Source organism: Vombatus ursinus, unplaced genomic scaffold (assembly GCF_900497805.2).
Source record: "Vombatus ursinus unplaced genomic scaffold, bare-nosed wombat genome assembly UNPS02014813.1, whole genome shotgun sequence".
Lineage (NCBI taxonomy): Eukaryota > Metazoa > Chordata > Mammalia > Diprotodontia > Vombatidae > Vombatus > Vombatus ursinus.
This window is the reverse complement of record NW_020954591.1, coordinates 3,610,730-3,627,634: the sequence shown is the minus strand read 5'-3', so window position 1 is coordinate 3,627,634 and position 16,905 is coordinate 3,610,730. Positions and strand designations below refer to the sequence as shown.

Sequence of the window (16,905 nt, the reverse complement as noted above, 5' to 3'; positions counted from 1 at the left end):
CATACCCTTCTAGACTTAATTTCATGTTATTCCCTCTTCATGCACTCCCTGACCCAGTCAAACTGGCCTCCTCACTGTTCTCTGACTCTCTTCCTGTGCACAGGCTGTCTTCCTTCAATGTGAGGAATGCATCCTTTCTTTATCTTTGCCTCTGGGAATCCCTAACTTCCTTTAAACCACACGGTTCAGGCGCTACTTTTGACAAAAGGCCTACTTTATTAATATCCCAAGTCATCAGTGTTCTCTGCCTCCTGAAATTACTTTGGATTACTCGTGTCCATGTTTTAAGAACATAAGGTCCTCGAGACAGAGGCCTCTATTTTTGTCTTTATGTGTCTTGCAGTTTGTAGATGCTTAAAAAAGATTTGTTGAACTGAATTGCTTAAGAGAATCCTCATTTTGGAGAGTGACAGTGAGTGTAATTGACTAGAGAACATTTGTTTGGGCCTTTTCTAGTTAAAATAAAGGGCATCTGTCATTTTGAAAGTTCTCTTTTAACCCACAGATTTGAATGCTGCCTGTGTGCATGCCCAATGGAAAAAGTATGGCCCAGAGCAGGTCAGAGATCTTGAGCTTATATAGTGAGAGTCAGAAATAGGTTGACTTCTGAGTTCAGTGCCTGCTTAAGGTATTGCCCAGTTAGTTGGGAGTGGAATAGGGACTTCTGCTGACTGTGTGCTTTCCAGTGTACAGGTGTGACTAATGAGACCTTTAGGACCTTTCATGTCACTGAGATTTAGAGCCCATTTTTCACTCAGCTATTAAAGCTACTGCTTTGGGGGCCTCTGAGTTCCCTGGCTCCATCTCTGCCTCAAAAGTCACAGTGTTTCTGTTCCCCTGAGCCATGTGATCTATGATGGCTGGATACCAGCCTGACTATTTGGCTGGTCACTTCCTAACTCTTCCCAGCATCATTTATTTCTCCCATACCAAGCACTTTACTGGTAATTTATTTGATTCCTTGGGTTTCTTCACCTTTCTCTTGTGGTGTGAAGGTAAGCTACAGTGAATACTGCCATGATCAGTTTTTCTCTGAGACCTCAACAATAGTGTCTAAATCTTGCATCTGTTGAAATTTATCCAGAAGCTGGAATGAATGAATGAATGAATGAAAAGGCATTTATAAATTGCCTCCTGTTTGTTAGACATTGTGCAAAGTACTGGGAATACAAATATAAAATGATAGTCCTAGCCCTCAAGGAACTTGCATTTTAATAAGGAAAGATAATACATATAAGGGATGTCTTTGAATCGAAAATTTACAGGATTGGTGAATAGAATTACAGCAGAATTAATTGGCATGTCCTCCCAGGAACATTAGTTTTGACTTCATTACGATTCTCAGAGCTAGGGATTAAAGGCAGGGAGTATTAGACAGTAGAAAGGATACAGAGGCAGTGGCACAGCATGAGAATGATTGGACAGTAGCTATGTGGTGGATCTGGGTCAGGTCAGTTATTGAGATCTCTCACCAGTCAGGAGCTAGGGCTCCTGGGTGGGAGCTAAAGCTTACATAAGAGGCAGTGGCATGGCATGAAAATGATTAGACAGTAGCTACATGGCAGGTCTGGGTCAGGTCAGTTACTGAGAACTCTCACCAATCAGGAACTAGTGCAGGTGGGAGCTGAAGCTTACATAAGAAGCAGATGACACGGCATGAGGACACACAGACAATAGAAAATTCATGAAACCTTCCTTGAGTAACCCAGCTGAAAGTGATCTCATCTTGATCCTCAAATTTCTCAGCCAGTGCTCATCTGGCCTTCTCCTTTATACTCATGTTCTACCTTGAATCATATTTCTTTCTTTCTTTTTTGGACGTGTTTTATGCCACCTATCAGAATGTAAGGTTCTTTGAAGAGTGTTGTTTTTCATCTTTGTATCTCCAGCCCCTTGCATAGTGCCTTGCACACACAGGTGCCTGGTAAATGTTTGTTGAAAAGTGAACTGAATGAGTGTTGTGTCATTTGCCAGACAACTGGATTTCTTGATTTAGTTTGATAGTGCTAGCAGCACTTGCCAATATGCCACCAAGGCAGCAGAATTCATTGGTCACTTTAATCATATTAAAGGGTTGAATGTGATGCTCTTCTTTTTTGATGGTGGTACAACAAAATCGTTCTTCTTCGGGTAGATTATCATTCTAATTCCATATGTTGAGCCTGCAAACCATCCGTGATAGCACTGGATACTTAAATCATCTATCCTATGGCATTTGGCTTTTAAGCCATGCCCTTATGGTGCATACCTCTGATTTCCCAATTGCCTGAAGAAGAACCAAGCAAACCCCCCCTTGCATCTCTTATGTGTCTCCTGTGCTCTAAGACAGAACTTCTCAATCTTGGAGATGAGACCAGATGCCACACCTCTGCTGAGTCAGGAGACAGAATCAAAGAGTTACAAGTGAGGTCATCGCATCTAACCCACTATCTTTGGGCAAGCCCACACAGCTAAATTATCTTTGACAGATAAAAATTGATCCCATTTTTAAAAGACCTCCAGGGGAGGAATGTACTAAAACTCCATATGGCGGCCCATTCCAAAGTTGACAAATTTAATTACCAGGAAATAATTTCTTATGCATAACTTTAAGTCCTTTTGCTGTAGATTAAACACATTTTTGATCATTCAGTCTGTGAATAATAACACTACATATACTTGAAGATAGTTTTTAAGTCATCCATGAACCTTTTCTTTTCTAGGATGAATATGACCCATTCCTTTCATCTTAGCTGCTCTGTTCTGAATACTCTTCAAGTTTTTCCATTCCCCTGAGTCCACATGATGATCTGGGATGGGGCTGCTCTTAAAATTAAGCAAGCTGGAATTCAATATGAGCTGATAGACCAGAGCCAAGTGATGGAGCCAGAGGTATTCAATAATAAATTATACTCAGATTTGGAACTTTTCAAAACAAAAAGGACATCCCATAAAGAAGAAAAAAATAAAAAGACAAAAATAATTCTTTCTTAATAGCCCAAACAGATTCAAAATTGTTTTGGAATATAAGTCAGCCCTGGTGACAGTTGCACAAATGTAAAATAATGCAACTTAAAGTCTGCCATTTTCCAAAGCATTCTAATTTTCTTACTGTAAGTGTTTAGCTTGAAAAAATTTCTCACAAATATGTTAAGAAATTTCTTTCAAGCTAATCTCCTGGTTTTATGGGATGAAATGACACCCCCCCTTTCCTTCTCTTTACCTACCCAGATTCTATTTGTCCTTCAAGACTCAATTCCATTCCTTCCTTTTTCATGAAGTCTCTCCTCATGAAGCTCCAGCTAAATGATGATTTCTTCCTTCCCTAACCCATGATAGCTGGCACATGCTGGCATTTGATTATATATTGTATTATGTTATTTAATTCTCTTAAGTATGTATATTTGGTTTTCCCAACAAGATCATAAAGGCCTTAAAGACAGCCATCATGTCATATACTTCTTTCCAACCTCTACTGATTAAGGCACATTTTTCTAGGCACAGAAATTTTATATACTATAAATCCATAAAAGGAGTCATTAGTTTACCCACCCTCACTGGGAAAAGAATGAAGTGGATAAAAAATTTATGTTACACATATAATAACATAGCCAAATGGATAGTCCTATGAATTAATGCATACCTATCTCAGACAAGTGCTACAGTTTGACAATGGGTGAGGTCCAATACAAAGGTCATAGTGAACCCTCTCTACTTACTGCTGCCATCACCCACCTCTGCAGCTCTAGTATTCTTCTAGTGATGCTAAATGGCTGTGAATTATTGAACACTAGGATACAAGAATCCAAATTGCAGGTGACCTAAAGTATAATGGAATGATACATGGTGGGTGTAAGTAGGCTACAGTACATTACCAATGATGACTTGCCCACAAAAAGTGATAAAAAAGACATCATCAGTGACATAGATGACAGGAAAAGGAAGTCAGTTGGTCTCATGTTGAGCAAGAGAGACAAGAGAGCATAGAATATAAAACGGGAAGGAATTTCAAGATCATCTAACCTTCAGTTGGGTTAAGTGACTTGTCTAAGGTTGCACAGAAAGTTAAGGTCTGAACCCAAATCTACTCACTCCTTACCAGTAGAAGGAATTCTACATTGACAGAATCAAGATTTTAAAAGAACTTCAGAAGCTAAAGCTTACACTAACTGTAAAATTTTTGAAAACTTATTCAATATAACTCCCAGTGTAATGTGCCAAGAAAGTGATACTTACACAATCTCGATAGTCTCTTTGGCCATGGTAATTAGCACATAATTCCAATGCTAACATACACAAGGAATAGAAAATCCTCCAAAATCTACCTTGGCAGAATCAGAAACATTGTCCCAGTATGGAGAAGGAAAGTCCACTTGACCCATCAAGATCTGATCAAAAAGCACTTCCTGATCATCACCACTTCTGTTTGAGGGGAGAAAAGAAAAAGCAAATTCAGCGTATGTCTGTCCACTCTGCATCACCATGAACTGCAGCACTCCCCTCCCTGCCCCCCATACATTGTAAAATGTATGTTTTTAAGCAATTCAAAATGTCAAAGAGGAATTGTTTTGGTAAATTTAAGAATGAACACATTTTAAAAATAGCACAGAGAAGATTTATAAACATCATGTAAATTAGCATGCACAATATGGAAAAAATAATAGGCATTACAAATAAAGATCCCCCCCTTTCCCCTGCAGCAGACTTCTTTGTATTCAGTGCAAGAGAGACATATGGACAATTCTGAGAATAGAGAAATACATTGTTAGGAGCTGAATAGAAGATTGTGGTCCATACCCACGGAATGGAGGGAAACCACACAGCAGGATATAAGTAATCACACCAGCTGCCCAGATGTCCACCTTGAGGCCATATCTAAAAATGAAAGTGATATTATGATTTAGAGAAATCAGGCCAGGGCAAATTATAGCACATGGTATAATACATTAACATCTCTATCCCTCCTCCCCATCCCCCATTAGAAAATAATTAGCACTAGATAAACTGAGACTGGAGAAAAAAGATATCGTATCCAAACCACATGAATGAAAATCAGAGGAAGTACACCCATGCTCACAGGCAGATATCTACAAGTGTTGGATTGTAGGAAAAAAGTTACACTCAGACTCAGAGTGACCCAGAAAATGCAATTGTTCCAACATTGTGGTTTCTGAGATGATTGTTATGGTCATAGAGACAGAGACTGTACTTTTTGTTTATCTATGTCTTTTTCTGGGAGTACCTTGTTTGCTGTCCTATCTGTCGATCTGTACCTCCCTCCTTAGCCCCCCAGGTGCAATAATAGCTGGCACATATTACCCAATTGGATCCCCACAATAACCATATCAGGTCGGTAATATAGGCATCTTCACTTTATAGAAGCTAAGAAAATTTAAGTTACTTTCTTTTAATTACACATATCTAGTATCAGAAGCAAGGTTTCAATCAAGGTCTCTTAGGACTACAAAGCTAGCATTTTTATCTTACATCCATGTTTTCCCTCTGTTCCCCTGTTCTCCTCTCTGGCCTATGTTGTGACTACTTTCCCTACAAAAGGCCAGGAGAAAAAATTTACCTCTGGGATGCCCAAAGATGACTAGGTTGGGGGGCGGAATGGGGTAGGGAAGAGAGGGCCATGGGAAGGGAACAAGATAGGCACAGAAAAAATATAGATAATTTTCTTTGCTTGTAGTGAGAGATATTCAGTATCAAGAACTTTTCTGGTTTAGGTATGCCTGGAAAGAGTGAGGATGGGGGTAGGGCATAGATAGGGAAGGAGGAGAGAGAAGAAAAGAGAAAGGAGAAGGGGAGAGAAGGGGGGGGGAGAAAGGGAGAAGGAGGGATGGAGAAGAAGAAAGAAGGGAGGAGAGGGAAAGAAAAGAGAGTGGGAGAAGGAAGGAAAAGGGAAAGAAAAAGGGAGAGGGAGAAAGATGGGAGAAAGGGGGGGAGGGAGAAGAAGGGGAAAGAAGAGACAGGAGAGGGAGGGAGAGAAAGGGAAGAGAGGAGAGGAGAAAGGAAGAGATAGGAAGAAGGGAGGAAAGAAACAAGTGAACTAAGGTGTACCTTCTGTGGCTGGAAACAGTCTGTAGCTGTAGTTTCTGCATATAGAAACCTGCAAATTTTCTCTATTTCACTGCCACTGGTGAGTGTTTACATGCTACATTAAATCAATAGATCCTAAAGAAGGCCAAAATGGGACGGTGATTGGAGATTAAGAGCAACAGAGGAAATAACCACAGGAAACTGTAATCGCTATCTAGAGCAGATTTTGTTTCTTTTATCTCCTTGAGGGAATTAATTACTATCACTGTATGTTTCACCGTTAGTCTGAAGACTTTCTCCTCTGGGGTTAATCACTGCTGTGCTAACCCTTAACAGAGGGCAAATGAGAGCCTTAAACAAGAAGGCAGTAATTGGTGATTTGATTTGAACAACACACAGAAAAGACCTTCTCTATAGAGATCACAAAAGTGAGATGAGAGAGGCCTGATAACTTGGCCAGACCTACAAACAGCAGCACCAATCTTCCATCACTTAGTGCTATTAAAAGCAAAAATGGTAAAGAAGTTACCCAGTTTCTGCAATGATTTCTGGAGCCACATAAGTAGGGGTACCACAGACAGTGTACAGCGGGCCATCTACAATGGTTGCCAAGCCAAAATCTCCTAGCTTTAGAGATTTGCTGCCATCTTGGTGTTCATAAACCTAAAATAAATGTAAAAATCATAAGAATAATGAAAGATAAGCATCTTTTACTGAAGAAATAAGGGGACATAATTCAAATTCTCTAAAGATGTCTCTTATGGTTTATATTAAGAGCTATTGATTCATGTTTTTTATAAAATTCAGTTTTTTTAATAAGCAAAGGAAGCAATTTTCAGGTCATCTCATTATATACACACATTCATTAAAAATTAGCTTTCTGGTATTAGGTGCTACGTATCAGTCTCCACTGAGTATCTGATTTTAATTTTGGTTTTAATCTGTAAAGTGAGTACTTGCTTTTCAGCTGAGGTGATCTGAAACCATTGCCAGGAAGATTATTATTAGGATGTCCTGTTTTGGGGGTTCTTCCAAGAGCGTGCTATTGATAAGAGGGAAAAAATTATTCTACCTTTCCATCTAACAAATCAATAACTTTTTCTCGCTTTTTGATAAAATCTATATATTTCATATTCCTTTAATGCTAATCTACAATGACCAGAAATGTGATTTATAAAAAAAAATCATCCCCAAAATTCTGTCTTCAAGGAATCAATACAAAGGCATTCAGGAGTCTCACCCTCAGCTCCCCATCAGAAACAATTAGGAAGGAAAAAAAGAAAACTATAGAAAGAATTAAGAATTCCAGCAAGAGATAACCTCAAGAGATTTTTTTTTTCAAGAAAACAAAGGCTATTTTCCTTCTCACATCAAAAGAATTCTTCAAGGAAGATATTTCCTACAAGTTCTTCTGTTTTCACTCTATAATCATCTGTTACTTGCCTCAGCAACTGAAGCTTTTGCATGGCAAGGCACTTCACTGCACATCAGGAGAGCAGCTACTGTACATACACCATGCCTGCTTGTCTTTGAAAGATATAGATTAACTTCCCAATCTGCTGCAGCATAAAATGCAGATGTGTCTGGCTAACGAAGTTATTTCATCAGTAGAGATGATTTGGATCCAACTGCTTAGGTGGTAATAGTTATTTGGAGCTTCCTCTTTTTGCGAGAGGGAGTCTGGAAGTGAGAGGGTGAGTCCTCAATCCAATCCAAGACACATAATTGGGTTCAAGGTCTTCTATAGAAATGACCATCGTCTATGTGGAGTTGAGCCTTCGTAGAGGGCAAGTGAACGTCTACCCAGAGGCCTAAGGGGTAACTTGCACTTGAGATGTTAGGTTGACCTGAGATCCGTATGAGTTAAAGAACAGTAATTTTTTGCTGCTCCCAGAAACTGAATCACACGACCACAAAAACTCACAAATGGCAAGTATCTTAGAGGTCACTTAGTCTTGAATTGTACCCAAACTATAATCTCTCCTATAACATCCTCAATAAATAAATCTAATTTCATCCTGAAAATCTCCAGTAAGGGGCCACTTGTTACCTCCTGTCTTCTGGACAGCTCTAATGTTAGGAAGAACTCCTTAACATCAAACTGAAATCTACTTCTCAGTGATTACCAGCCATTGCTCCCAATTCTGTCATCTGGGTCCAAGCAGAACAATTAATTTCTCTACCAAATGATAGACTTTCAAAATCTGAAGAGTTAAGATATCCTTCCTGTCTCCTGTCTCCCCCTGTAAATCTTCCCTACTTTGGAGAAGTTCTTTCAAATGATCCTTTCACTGCATGGTATAGTTCTCTTAGTACCATCCTCTAGATTCATTCCAGTTTGTCAATTTCCTTCTTAAAATGTAGCACCCAGATCTAAACAAGATATATTCCAGAAGTGTTCTGACCCAGGCAGAATTCACAGTCGATCATCCCTTTCATCCTGGACAGTATGACTCTCTGAATTCAGCTGCAGATTTCATTTGCTTTTTTTTTTGGCTGTTGTATCACTCGAGAGTTGACTTATTCTGAGCTAACAGTTAGAGGGTCATAAATTTAGAGCTAGAAGAGTCTTTAGAAGTCATCCAGTACAACGTTCATATTTTTCAAGGAAAGAATTGAGATGAACTTGTTCCATGTCACTCAGGCAAGGTGGTGGATCTGAAATCTGAGGCCAGATCCTTTGACTCCAAATCCAGGTCCCTGTCTGTGCTAACATATTTCCTCCTCTAGATATTTTTTTTAACTTGAAAAATATCATGCCTCCTAACCCTATCCCTGTAAAGTTGATTTTTTTTCATCCAAGGGTAAGACTTTACATTTGTTCACATTAAATTTCATCTTCTTATATGCAGCTCATCATGTTAGCCTGTCAAGATCCCATTGGATACTAATTGTCATCCACTGTGTTAGCTATCTCTCTCAATTTTTGTGTTATCTGAAAATTTGTGAAGACATGTCATCTATGCCTTAATCCAAGACATTGATCAAAAATTCAAGTAGCACAAGGCCAAGGATAAAGCCCTGGGGTATTCTGAAGTGGATATCAACCCAAGGTGATCTTGTTCCATTAAGCTACCATGTTGGGAACTTACCCATCTTGCTTCGTGGAAGTTGTCTAATATTGGCTAAGCATTGCTGATAGGGTCAAGGGCTCCAAAACATTAATTCTGGAAGATCCCAGATTGTTCCCTAGCACCTCACCATAGTGCTGTGTACACAATAGATGCTTATTACTAATAACAATAAATTGAATTGAAAAATTGTTCTAGGAAAAGAGAGTGTCTCCATCTACTCAATAGCTATTTGTCTATGAGCTCAATATGCAAGATATTCAAGTGTTAACCCTGCCAGTCCACCAGAAAAATACTTAAATGTTTTCATAGACCTAAACAACCTTTGAATTTAAAGGGATGCTCCCAATTAGTCACAGCATCTAGAAAGAGAAAATACCTCAGTGGTCACTGAGTCTATTCTAGCTTCCATGAGTCCATTGTGTTGTTACCTTTCTAGGAAGCAAAGCAATCCAAGTGTTACCTCTCCTGCACTTTTACCCACATACTGATGGCACATGCTTTGTCAAATCAGGCAGACTTAGCTCTTTATTGCTGCTCTCTCTGTCTCCTCTTCAGTATTTCCATGGCTCCTCTCATAACACGATACTTGCTTTAACTGTACATGCCTTACCCCACATTCTACAATAACCTGAGAACAAAAGCAGCCACCCACGGAGCAAGTCATAAATCACATTCCAGGTCTGACTGAGGATCATGTCATTCCTTTGTACTTACCAAAGATATTTTTGTTACATTTCTCTTTTGGAACAAAATGCAGGTCATGAAGGCCATTGTATGAAGGTGCACGTGTGCCAAACACAATGTGAGGGGAGATGGTTGCATGTGTGATAGACATGTGATGTGAGGTGTGGGCCATGGTGTGTGGGTGGGGGGGAGGGAGAAATGAAAGCAGGGGAATGTGTGTGAAGAAGAGAGAGAAAGGGAAAAGAAGGTGGGGGGGAGATAGAGAAAGAGAAGGGGAGGGGAAGAGAGAGAATATGTGAGTATGTGAATATGGGGCTATCAGATACACACCGTAAAGGGACTCTGTAGTGCATGTTAGTGCCAGACATAGGGCGGGAGAAAGTTGGTGAGGTGAGTGTTGGAGTATGAGAAGAGAGAACGTGTGTATGTGTGATATGGTATGAGACTAAGTTACAGAACCACAAAACTTCATAGAACTAGAAGGCACCTATGGCCGTCTTGCCAAACCCATACCAAAGAAACAAACAAAAAAAATCCCTAAACCCAAAACTCTCCCTAGAACATACTTGACAGTAACCAAGACCACGGTTCTTGTGTGAGGGGTTTGAGAGGAAAGTGAGATATGTGTCAGAGAATGAGTGTGAAGGGATGTATGTGTATATGACATACAGGATGTAAGGACAGACAACAAAGTGTGTGACAAATAGGGATGTGGTGTGAGGTAGGATTAGGGAGGCACGAGGTGAGACTGGAGGAGCATTTGAGCACAATGTAATGGGAAATGATGTTTATGTTGAGTTGGAGTGGAAAGGACTGGGCTGCCATTTATATCAAGACTATCTCTCTTGCACCCAGGGGAAGAGAAGGTCTAAGAAACTCAGTCCTGGTACCTATGAAGTATCTGACCAATGTTTGGTTTGGTATCTGAGAGTCCTTTCTCCTCAGGATCCAACCCCTCCTATCCTTAGATAACATCAAAATACCCTCATGGAACACCTATTTATATCACCCAGATCAGTAGGGTTTTACAGAAGACAGTTTGAGAACTGCTGTACTGGTGGAATATACCAATAACTCAGCACATGCTAAAATGGATACTAAATATGTAATATGGCTTTATGATGGAGTTCAAAACCCCAATGACTATTAATAAGGGTAAAAATATTATTTTAAAACAAATAAAAGCTTGACTGACTCGAAGGAATGATTGTTCCTAATCCAATTTAAGAAACAATTTGAATACATTATTATGTGACAGTTATCAAATTCTTGTGTCTTTTTTGATCCCTCTTCATTTCTTTTAATAATGCTACTTTAAAATTTTTTTATGTTTAGAGTCTGCATCAAAACTCTTCTCCTCCTGTGACTTACGTTACAAAATTTTAAAAGAAAATTAACATGGGCAGGTCATGGTATTGCTTAGGAGAGAAAATAACAACTCAGAGACCAAAGCTTAGGACATAATTGGAAACATTTCGATTCACAAATAAACAAGATATGCTTCAAAAACTTGTTATGAATTAATTAGTTATCTAGAGTTTCAGGTTTAGGACTGAAACTAATTTGAGCAATTTTTTGTCACTTGCTGATATTGTACTTATGGGAGAGTATGAAACTGGGTTATTATTTCTTCTTCTGTGGAAGAGAAAACAATTAAGAAGAGTCTATACTGTAGACCAACGAGAGATTTGCCATGGACAAGAATTCCAAGGAGCTTATACAACTGAGTCTTCTGATAAGAGAGGGCAACGTTCACAGATGGAGGCACACTTGTCTGTTGCTGCACCAATAAAAGATGGGCATGGGTAGCATGATTTAAAAATCTAATTAAAACTTTGTTAAAACCACAGATTGTTGAATACATCTGTTTCTCCAAAAAAAAAAACCCCAAAAAAACTACCTCCAGAAAGTATTTTCCCAAATGGCAGCTATAAATCCACTTTAAAGATCTCTAACTTTTAATTAAAAACTTAGTTCAAAGCATCTAACAAGTGCATGTTTAAAATGCTAAGTGTTAGGATATACATTACTGAGTGAAGCCACTTGACTCTGTTCCTCAATGTCTTTCCTTAATGTAACCCTACTTTAGAGCTGACAATCACAGGCTGCAAGCGTAGACTACTCAGATAACTTGATCTGAGTTGCTTCAGTGATGGGGTCTCCTTGTGAAATAAGAAAATAAGTTTGCTTTCATTCTAAGTACATTTTAAGTAAAGCCCATGACCAACATGACTCACATGTGAGGTGGTGGGACATTAATTGTCTGTCAAGGAGTAATCATACCGTGAGAGATAATTTAATGTTCGTCTTAGGCACAATAAATACTGTAGATGCTCTCCTACATTTAAATGCTGAAGGGCTATTAAAGAGATGGGGATTAGTGCAAATTACCCACTATGTAGTGCTTTCACTGTTTTAACGAAGCAATAAAACTGTGTAATTGTACAGCACTAATTGAATGCAGCTACACATAATTGTGGGCTGCCATATGTATCCTATTACTATAAAGACTGTCAGTATTTTGTAAGCTGCTCTTGTGATCATTGCAGATGGCTACAGTCAGAGAAGTTGTTCTCTAGGGTTTATTATACAGCTATAAAGACATCCCATGATTTGACAGAATAAACGTGTTAAATAGCAGCAATTATGAAAAAAAGGGCCCAATTAAAACATGAAGGCATGTCCTACCAAGAATAGACACAGTGAAAGGTTAGGTATGCAGACTTCTGGCATTTTACATTAGGTATTTTACATTAGGAGTCTCTGAAAAAGGTCTCTTTTCATTTCTTTGGGTTTAGGTACTCAGCAGTAACTTGCTCAACAATAGATGTTTGTATATAGACCCGATTTGTCTTGGATGGGAAAACCAGACCGTTTGGAAAAGTTGTTTTTAAAAAATGTCTTTAATATAAAGTAATAAAATGCAGCAGGTGATCATAAAACAACATGAAACCCCACAGATGACCCCAAACCCTGAGGATAAATGTGCAATATTCTTGTGATCCTCTGTTAGGGAGCTAAATGCTGACTACTATAGCAGATGTATCAAACCAAACATAATTCCAATCACTGCTATGCTAGGACTATGGGATAACCCTATTGATATTTTGGCCAAAGAATCACTAGCATCCTGGGAATTATTTACCCAGTAAAGGGATTCAAAAGATACTCAAAATGGTTACCTGAAACCTGGATTAAACAAAAAGGGATTTTTTTTTTGCATCTGTGAAGCTAACAAAATTATAATGCAGTGTTTAACAATACAATTTAGTGTTTAAAGTTTCATTTATTTTAAAGAAACTCCTATTCAACTAGTTGAAGAATTCATGACATTAGACTCTAAGGGTTTCATTTTCAGATAACTGGATTCATTAAAAAAAAAATTTTCAGCTTCCAAGGAGTAAACTAAAATAAAACATGACCAATACATTGCTGTTTTCTTATTCTCTTAAAGCCATTAAAAACTATTACTAACTTTTTAGTCTTAAGAAACTTCTTATCCCTTTTGAACCTCCACAACAATCTTTTGTAGTGGGTGCTACAGGCGCAACATTATCTCCATTTGACATACAAGGAAACTGAAGTTGATGGAGGTTAAGTAACTTGGATAAGGTAACAGCTGGGAAGCATCTGAGAAGTTGAAATCATGTTTTCTTGACTCTAATTCTCACGCTTTGTCCGCTATGCCATGATGCCTACCAATGCCTTCCTTTTCAAAAAATGTATTGCAAATTTTATATTAGTACCTGGTTCTAAATAAATCAGAAAAAAGAACTAAACTTAATTTCAGATATATTCTAATTAGTATGTTATACTGGGTGATAAAGTAAATCTTAAGATTATGGAAATAAGACAAAGGCAAAAAAAGTTATACATAATCAAGAGGGGAAGGAAAAGAGCGATAATATCTAGTCAGAATATAAAATTAAGATTTCAAAATACCAGGCTGGAAACAATTCTACTCTTTGCCTGCCCTCTGACCCTTCCCCCTTCAGAGGTGCTGCCTCTGTTCCCTGGGAGCTCTCTCCTCCCCATCCCACCTTCTTTTTGAGGCTCAGGCTTGTGTTAAAATTGAAGAGAGAAGCATTTTCCAGCCCCCATGCTCTTATGCTTTTCTGTGCCAGTTCAAAGGTAGGAAGAAAACTGAGTGAAGGCAAAGCAACAATATCTGTATATATAAATGACTGTCTGAATGTATGTGGACAGAAATCTACTGCCAAAATCTTCAAAATATGTTTGTGTATTTATGTTTTGCCATTAGGAACAGGTTTAGAGTTCATGCAGAGTTTTGTTTTGTTTTTTAAAAAAATCACCCAAATACAGGGGATCATACAGGAATCACTCTATTGTAAATCAAATGACTTAAATGAGATTAGGGATGAACATGCAATGGAGAAGAAAGCAGAGAAAACATCAAAGGAACATTCTATCTGACAGAACCAGGTATTTTAGCATTTCTAACTTGGCATTTTTGATCCAGCACTGATCTTTTTTGATAATCAGAGTTTCTTAGAGTTGGATGAAACCACGAAGGCCATCTAGTCTAATCTTCTTCCCAATGTCAATAATTCCTATGAAAACATCCATGGTAGATTGTCATCCAGCCACCACCTGAACATTTCCAGGAGGAACTCACTACTTTAGGAGGAACTTGTTCCATTGTTAGCTAAATTTTACTAGAAAATTAATTATTATACAGAATTGAAATTTGCCTCCATTTAACTTCTACGCAATTCATGCTAGTCTTGCTCTAAGGCAGAATGGTGCAATGGAAAAAGATGTTGGAGTTAAGCTGTTGTTGTTTGTCCTTCATTCCCAAAGAGGACCAATGACATCAGGAAGGTGATGTCTTGACTTGCAAGTGAATCGGATTTAAGTGAGGCAGGGCTGTTCCAAGTCACCAGCCTCTCTCTCCTCTGGAGCCATCAGGGTCCAGTGACAAGGCACAGATCAGGACAACTGGAGGAATTAAGCTAGGTTTTTTAAAGAAGATCCTGCAATTTTCTTTTACTGTCACTAGAGGGTACACTTGTCGACTGATAAACCATCAATTAATGATTAAAGACAACAAAGTAGGTCTTTTAAAAGTGATGTCAAATGATCAATGGTACAGTTGGAGCCACCAGAGGAAAAGACTCCCATTTATATATTGATTGCTGACCAAGCATTTTTCTTTTTAGAGAGAAAAATAGTCTGTGGCTTTACCGCTGACTCCTGTACTCCTCAACAAAGCCTAAAGCTATCCTTTACAAGTCATACTTTTGTACAGTCATAGAATAAGTCTTTGTGTTGTGGGGCTCATTTACTAATTTTCTCTGGGTTTCAGGAGAATGCGTTCATAGCTCTAAAGCTGGGAAGGACCTGAGGGATCACTGAGTCCAACCTCTTCAATTTACAGGCAAGGAAACTGAGGCCTAGAGAGATTTAGGTGCCTTGCCCATGATCACATGCTAGTAAGTTGGAATTTGAACTCTGGTCTTCCTAGAGATCCCTCCCACTTGAAATTCTCTCCTTGCCCCCCAGTGCTCTATCATCTACACCGCACATCTCTCCAGGAATAGGTGAACAGATTCAAAGATTTTTCTGAAGTTAACACAAATGATATTAGAATGCTGAAGTTAATTTAGGAAAGGAAAAGGCAAAAGCAGACAATATGAGTAATAAGGTAAAGGGTTATATTAACTTTCTAGCAGCTTTAAAAAAGGAATCATTCTGAAAATATTCAATCAAGCCTGAAAAATTGCTGATAGATCTAATGCCAGTTTTCTCTCCTAAGATCTTTGCTTCACCTTAATGCTAAGACATCCAGCCTGGTAATGGTGTTACCAGATTTGTTATCTCAAGGCTTTGCTGAGTTTGAACAGTGGCATGTTAACTGCTGCACACTTTTCTCAAACTATACAGTAAAAGAATAGTTATCAAAAGTAGGGCCTGTGCTGAGATGTCTACAGTAAAGATTTCAGAGTAAACTCCCCACATTTGCCCCAATCCATGAAAGGAGTCACTGCTTCACTGACCCAGATTCTCCTCAGTGTCTCAGTCTTTCCTTGGGAACAGTTAGAACTCTGATGAGCAAGATTAACTCTTTCTGGTCCCTGAGGGACCACTGCAGACAGTCTTATTACTCTTAGTTCTCATGCTTAGCTTGAAGCTAAGGCAGTTTCAAGTTGTCTTCTAAGGTTTAAAAGTAGAGAAGATGAAATAGTTCAGAAAGGTTAATGAATGCTTGCAATCAAGGAACTCCCAAGCTCTGATGAGACAAGAAATTATATTTCTTCTTACCAACAGATTCTCCGGTTTGATGTCTCTGTGAACAATGTTCAAACTATGCAGATATTTGATGGCACTGGCCAGATTGTAGAGCATCCCACTGGCATCTCTTTCTGTGTATTTGTTCGTGGAGGTAATGGCATCGAAAAGGTCTCCTCCCTGAGAATAGAACCACAGGAATATGGCACATTAGCAGATGGTCTAATGGGGCCACCTATAGAGCAAACTGACAAATTTCAGGGAGAGTGAAAGATGGATGCAGGAACTTTGGGATTTTTAAGAATTTCCCTTTACTTACCTCTTAGAATACCCTCTCTTCCTAAACCATTTTCAACTGCCTACTAATTAATGAATGTGGGTCTCCAAAGCTGCTTTGTGCCACCTATGTACTCTGGTCAGAATTATTATATGCATATATAAACCTTCTTCCCAAAGTGATCAAGAGACATATTCACAACCTTCAAAATGAGAAATAAGAATTATGGAAATAATATACATGTTTATTACCATCTCCTATTGTTTCTGAAATGAACAGACCAATTAAGCTTACTTGAAATAGCCCTACTGCAGAGCTATTCAATATAGGATATTTCTTTATGAGGAAAAAAACCCCAAAAAGTATGTTAAAAAAAAGAAAAAGAAATTAGGGCAGGAGGGACTGAAAGATGAGAAAGAATGAGAAAAGAAGGAAGAAAGGAATAAAAGAATGAGAGGAGGAAGAAATGAAGGAAGAATGGGAGGGAGGAAATAAAGGAATGGAAAGAAGAAAGGAGTGAGAGAGGGAATGAAGTAAGGGAACAAAGGAAGAAAGAGAATGAAGAAAGGAAGGAAAGAATAAAAGGGAGAAAGAAGGGAG

General features: G+C 38.6%; 1 protein-coding gene across 1 annotated transcript in view; it reads right to left on the bottom strand.

Moving 5' to 3' along the window:
• DCLK1 (doublecortin like kinase 1) overlaps window positions 1–16,905 on the bottom strand; it is a 397,676-nt gene that overhangs the window by 42,084 nt on the left and 338,687 nt on the right. Inside the window, exons 11-14 of the mRNA XM_027835226.1 lie at window positions 16,062–16,208; window positions 6,551–6,684; window positions 4,777–4,854; window positions 4,305–4,401 (exon numbers count right to left, since the gene is read on the bottom strand). Of these exons, the coding sequence (XP_027691027.1) occupies window positions 4,305–4,401; window positions 4,777–4,854; window positions 6,551–6,684; window positions 16,062–16,208 (456 nt within the window). The remainder of the gene's footprint in view (window positions 1–4,304; window positions 4,402–4,776; window positions 4,855–6,550; window positions 6,685–16,061; window positions 16,209–16,905) is intronic.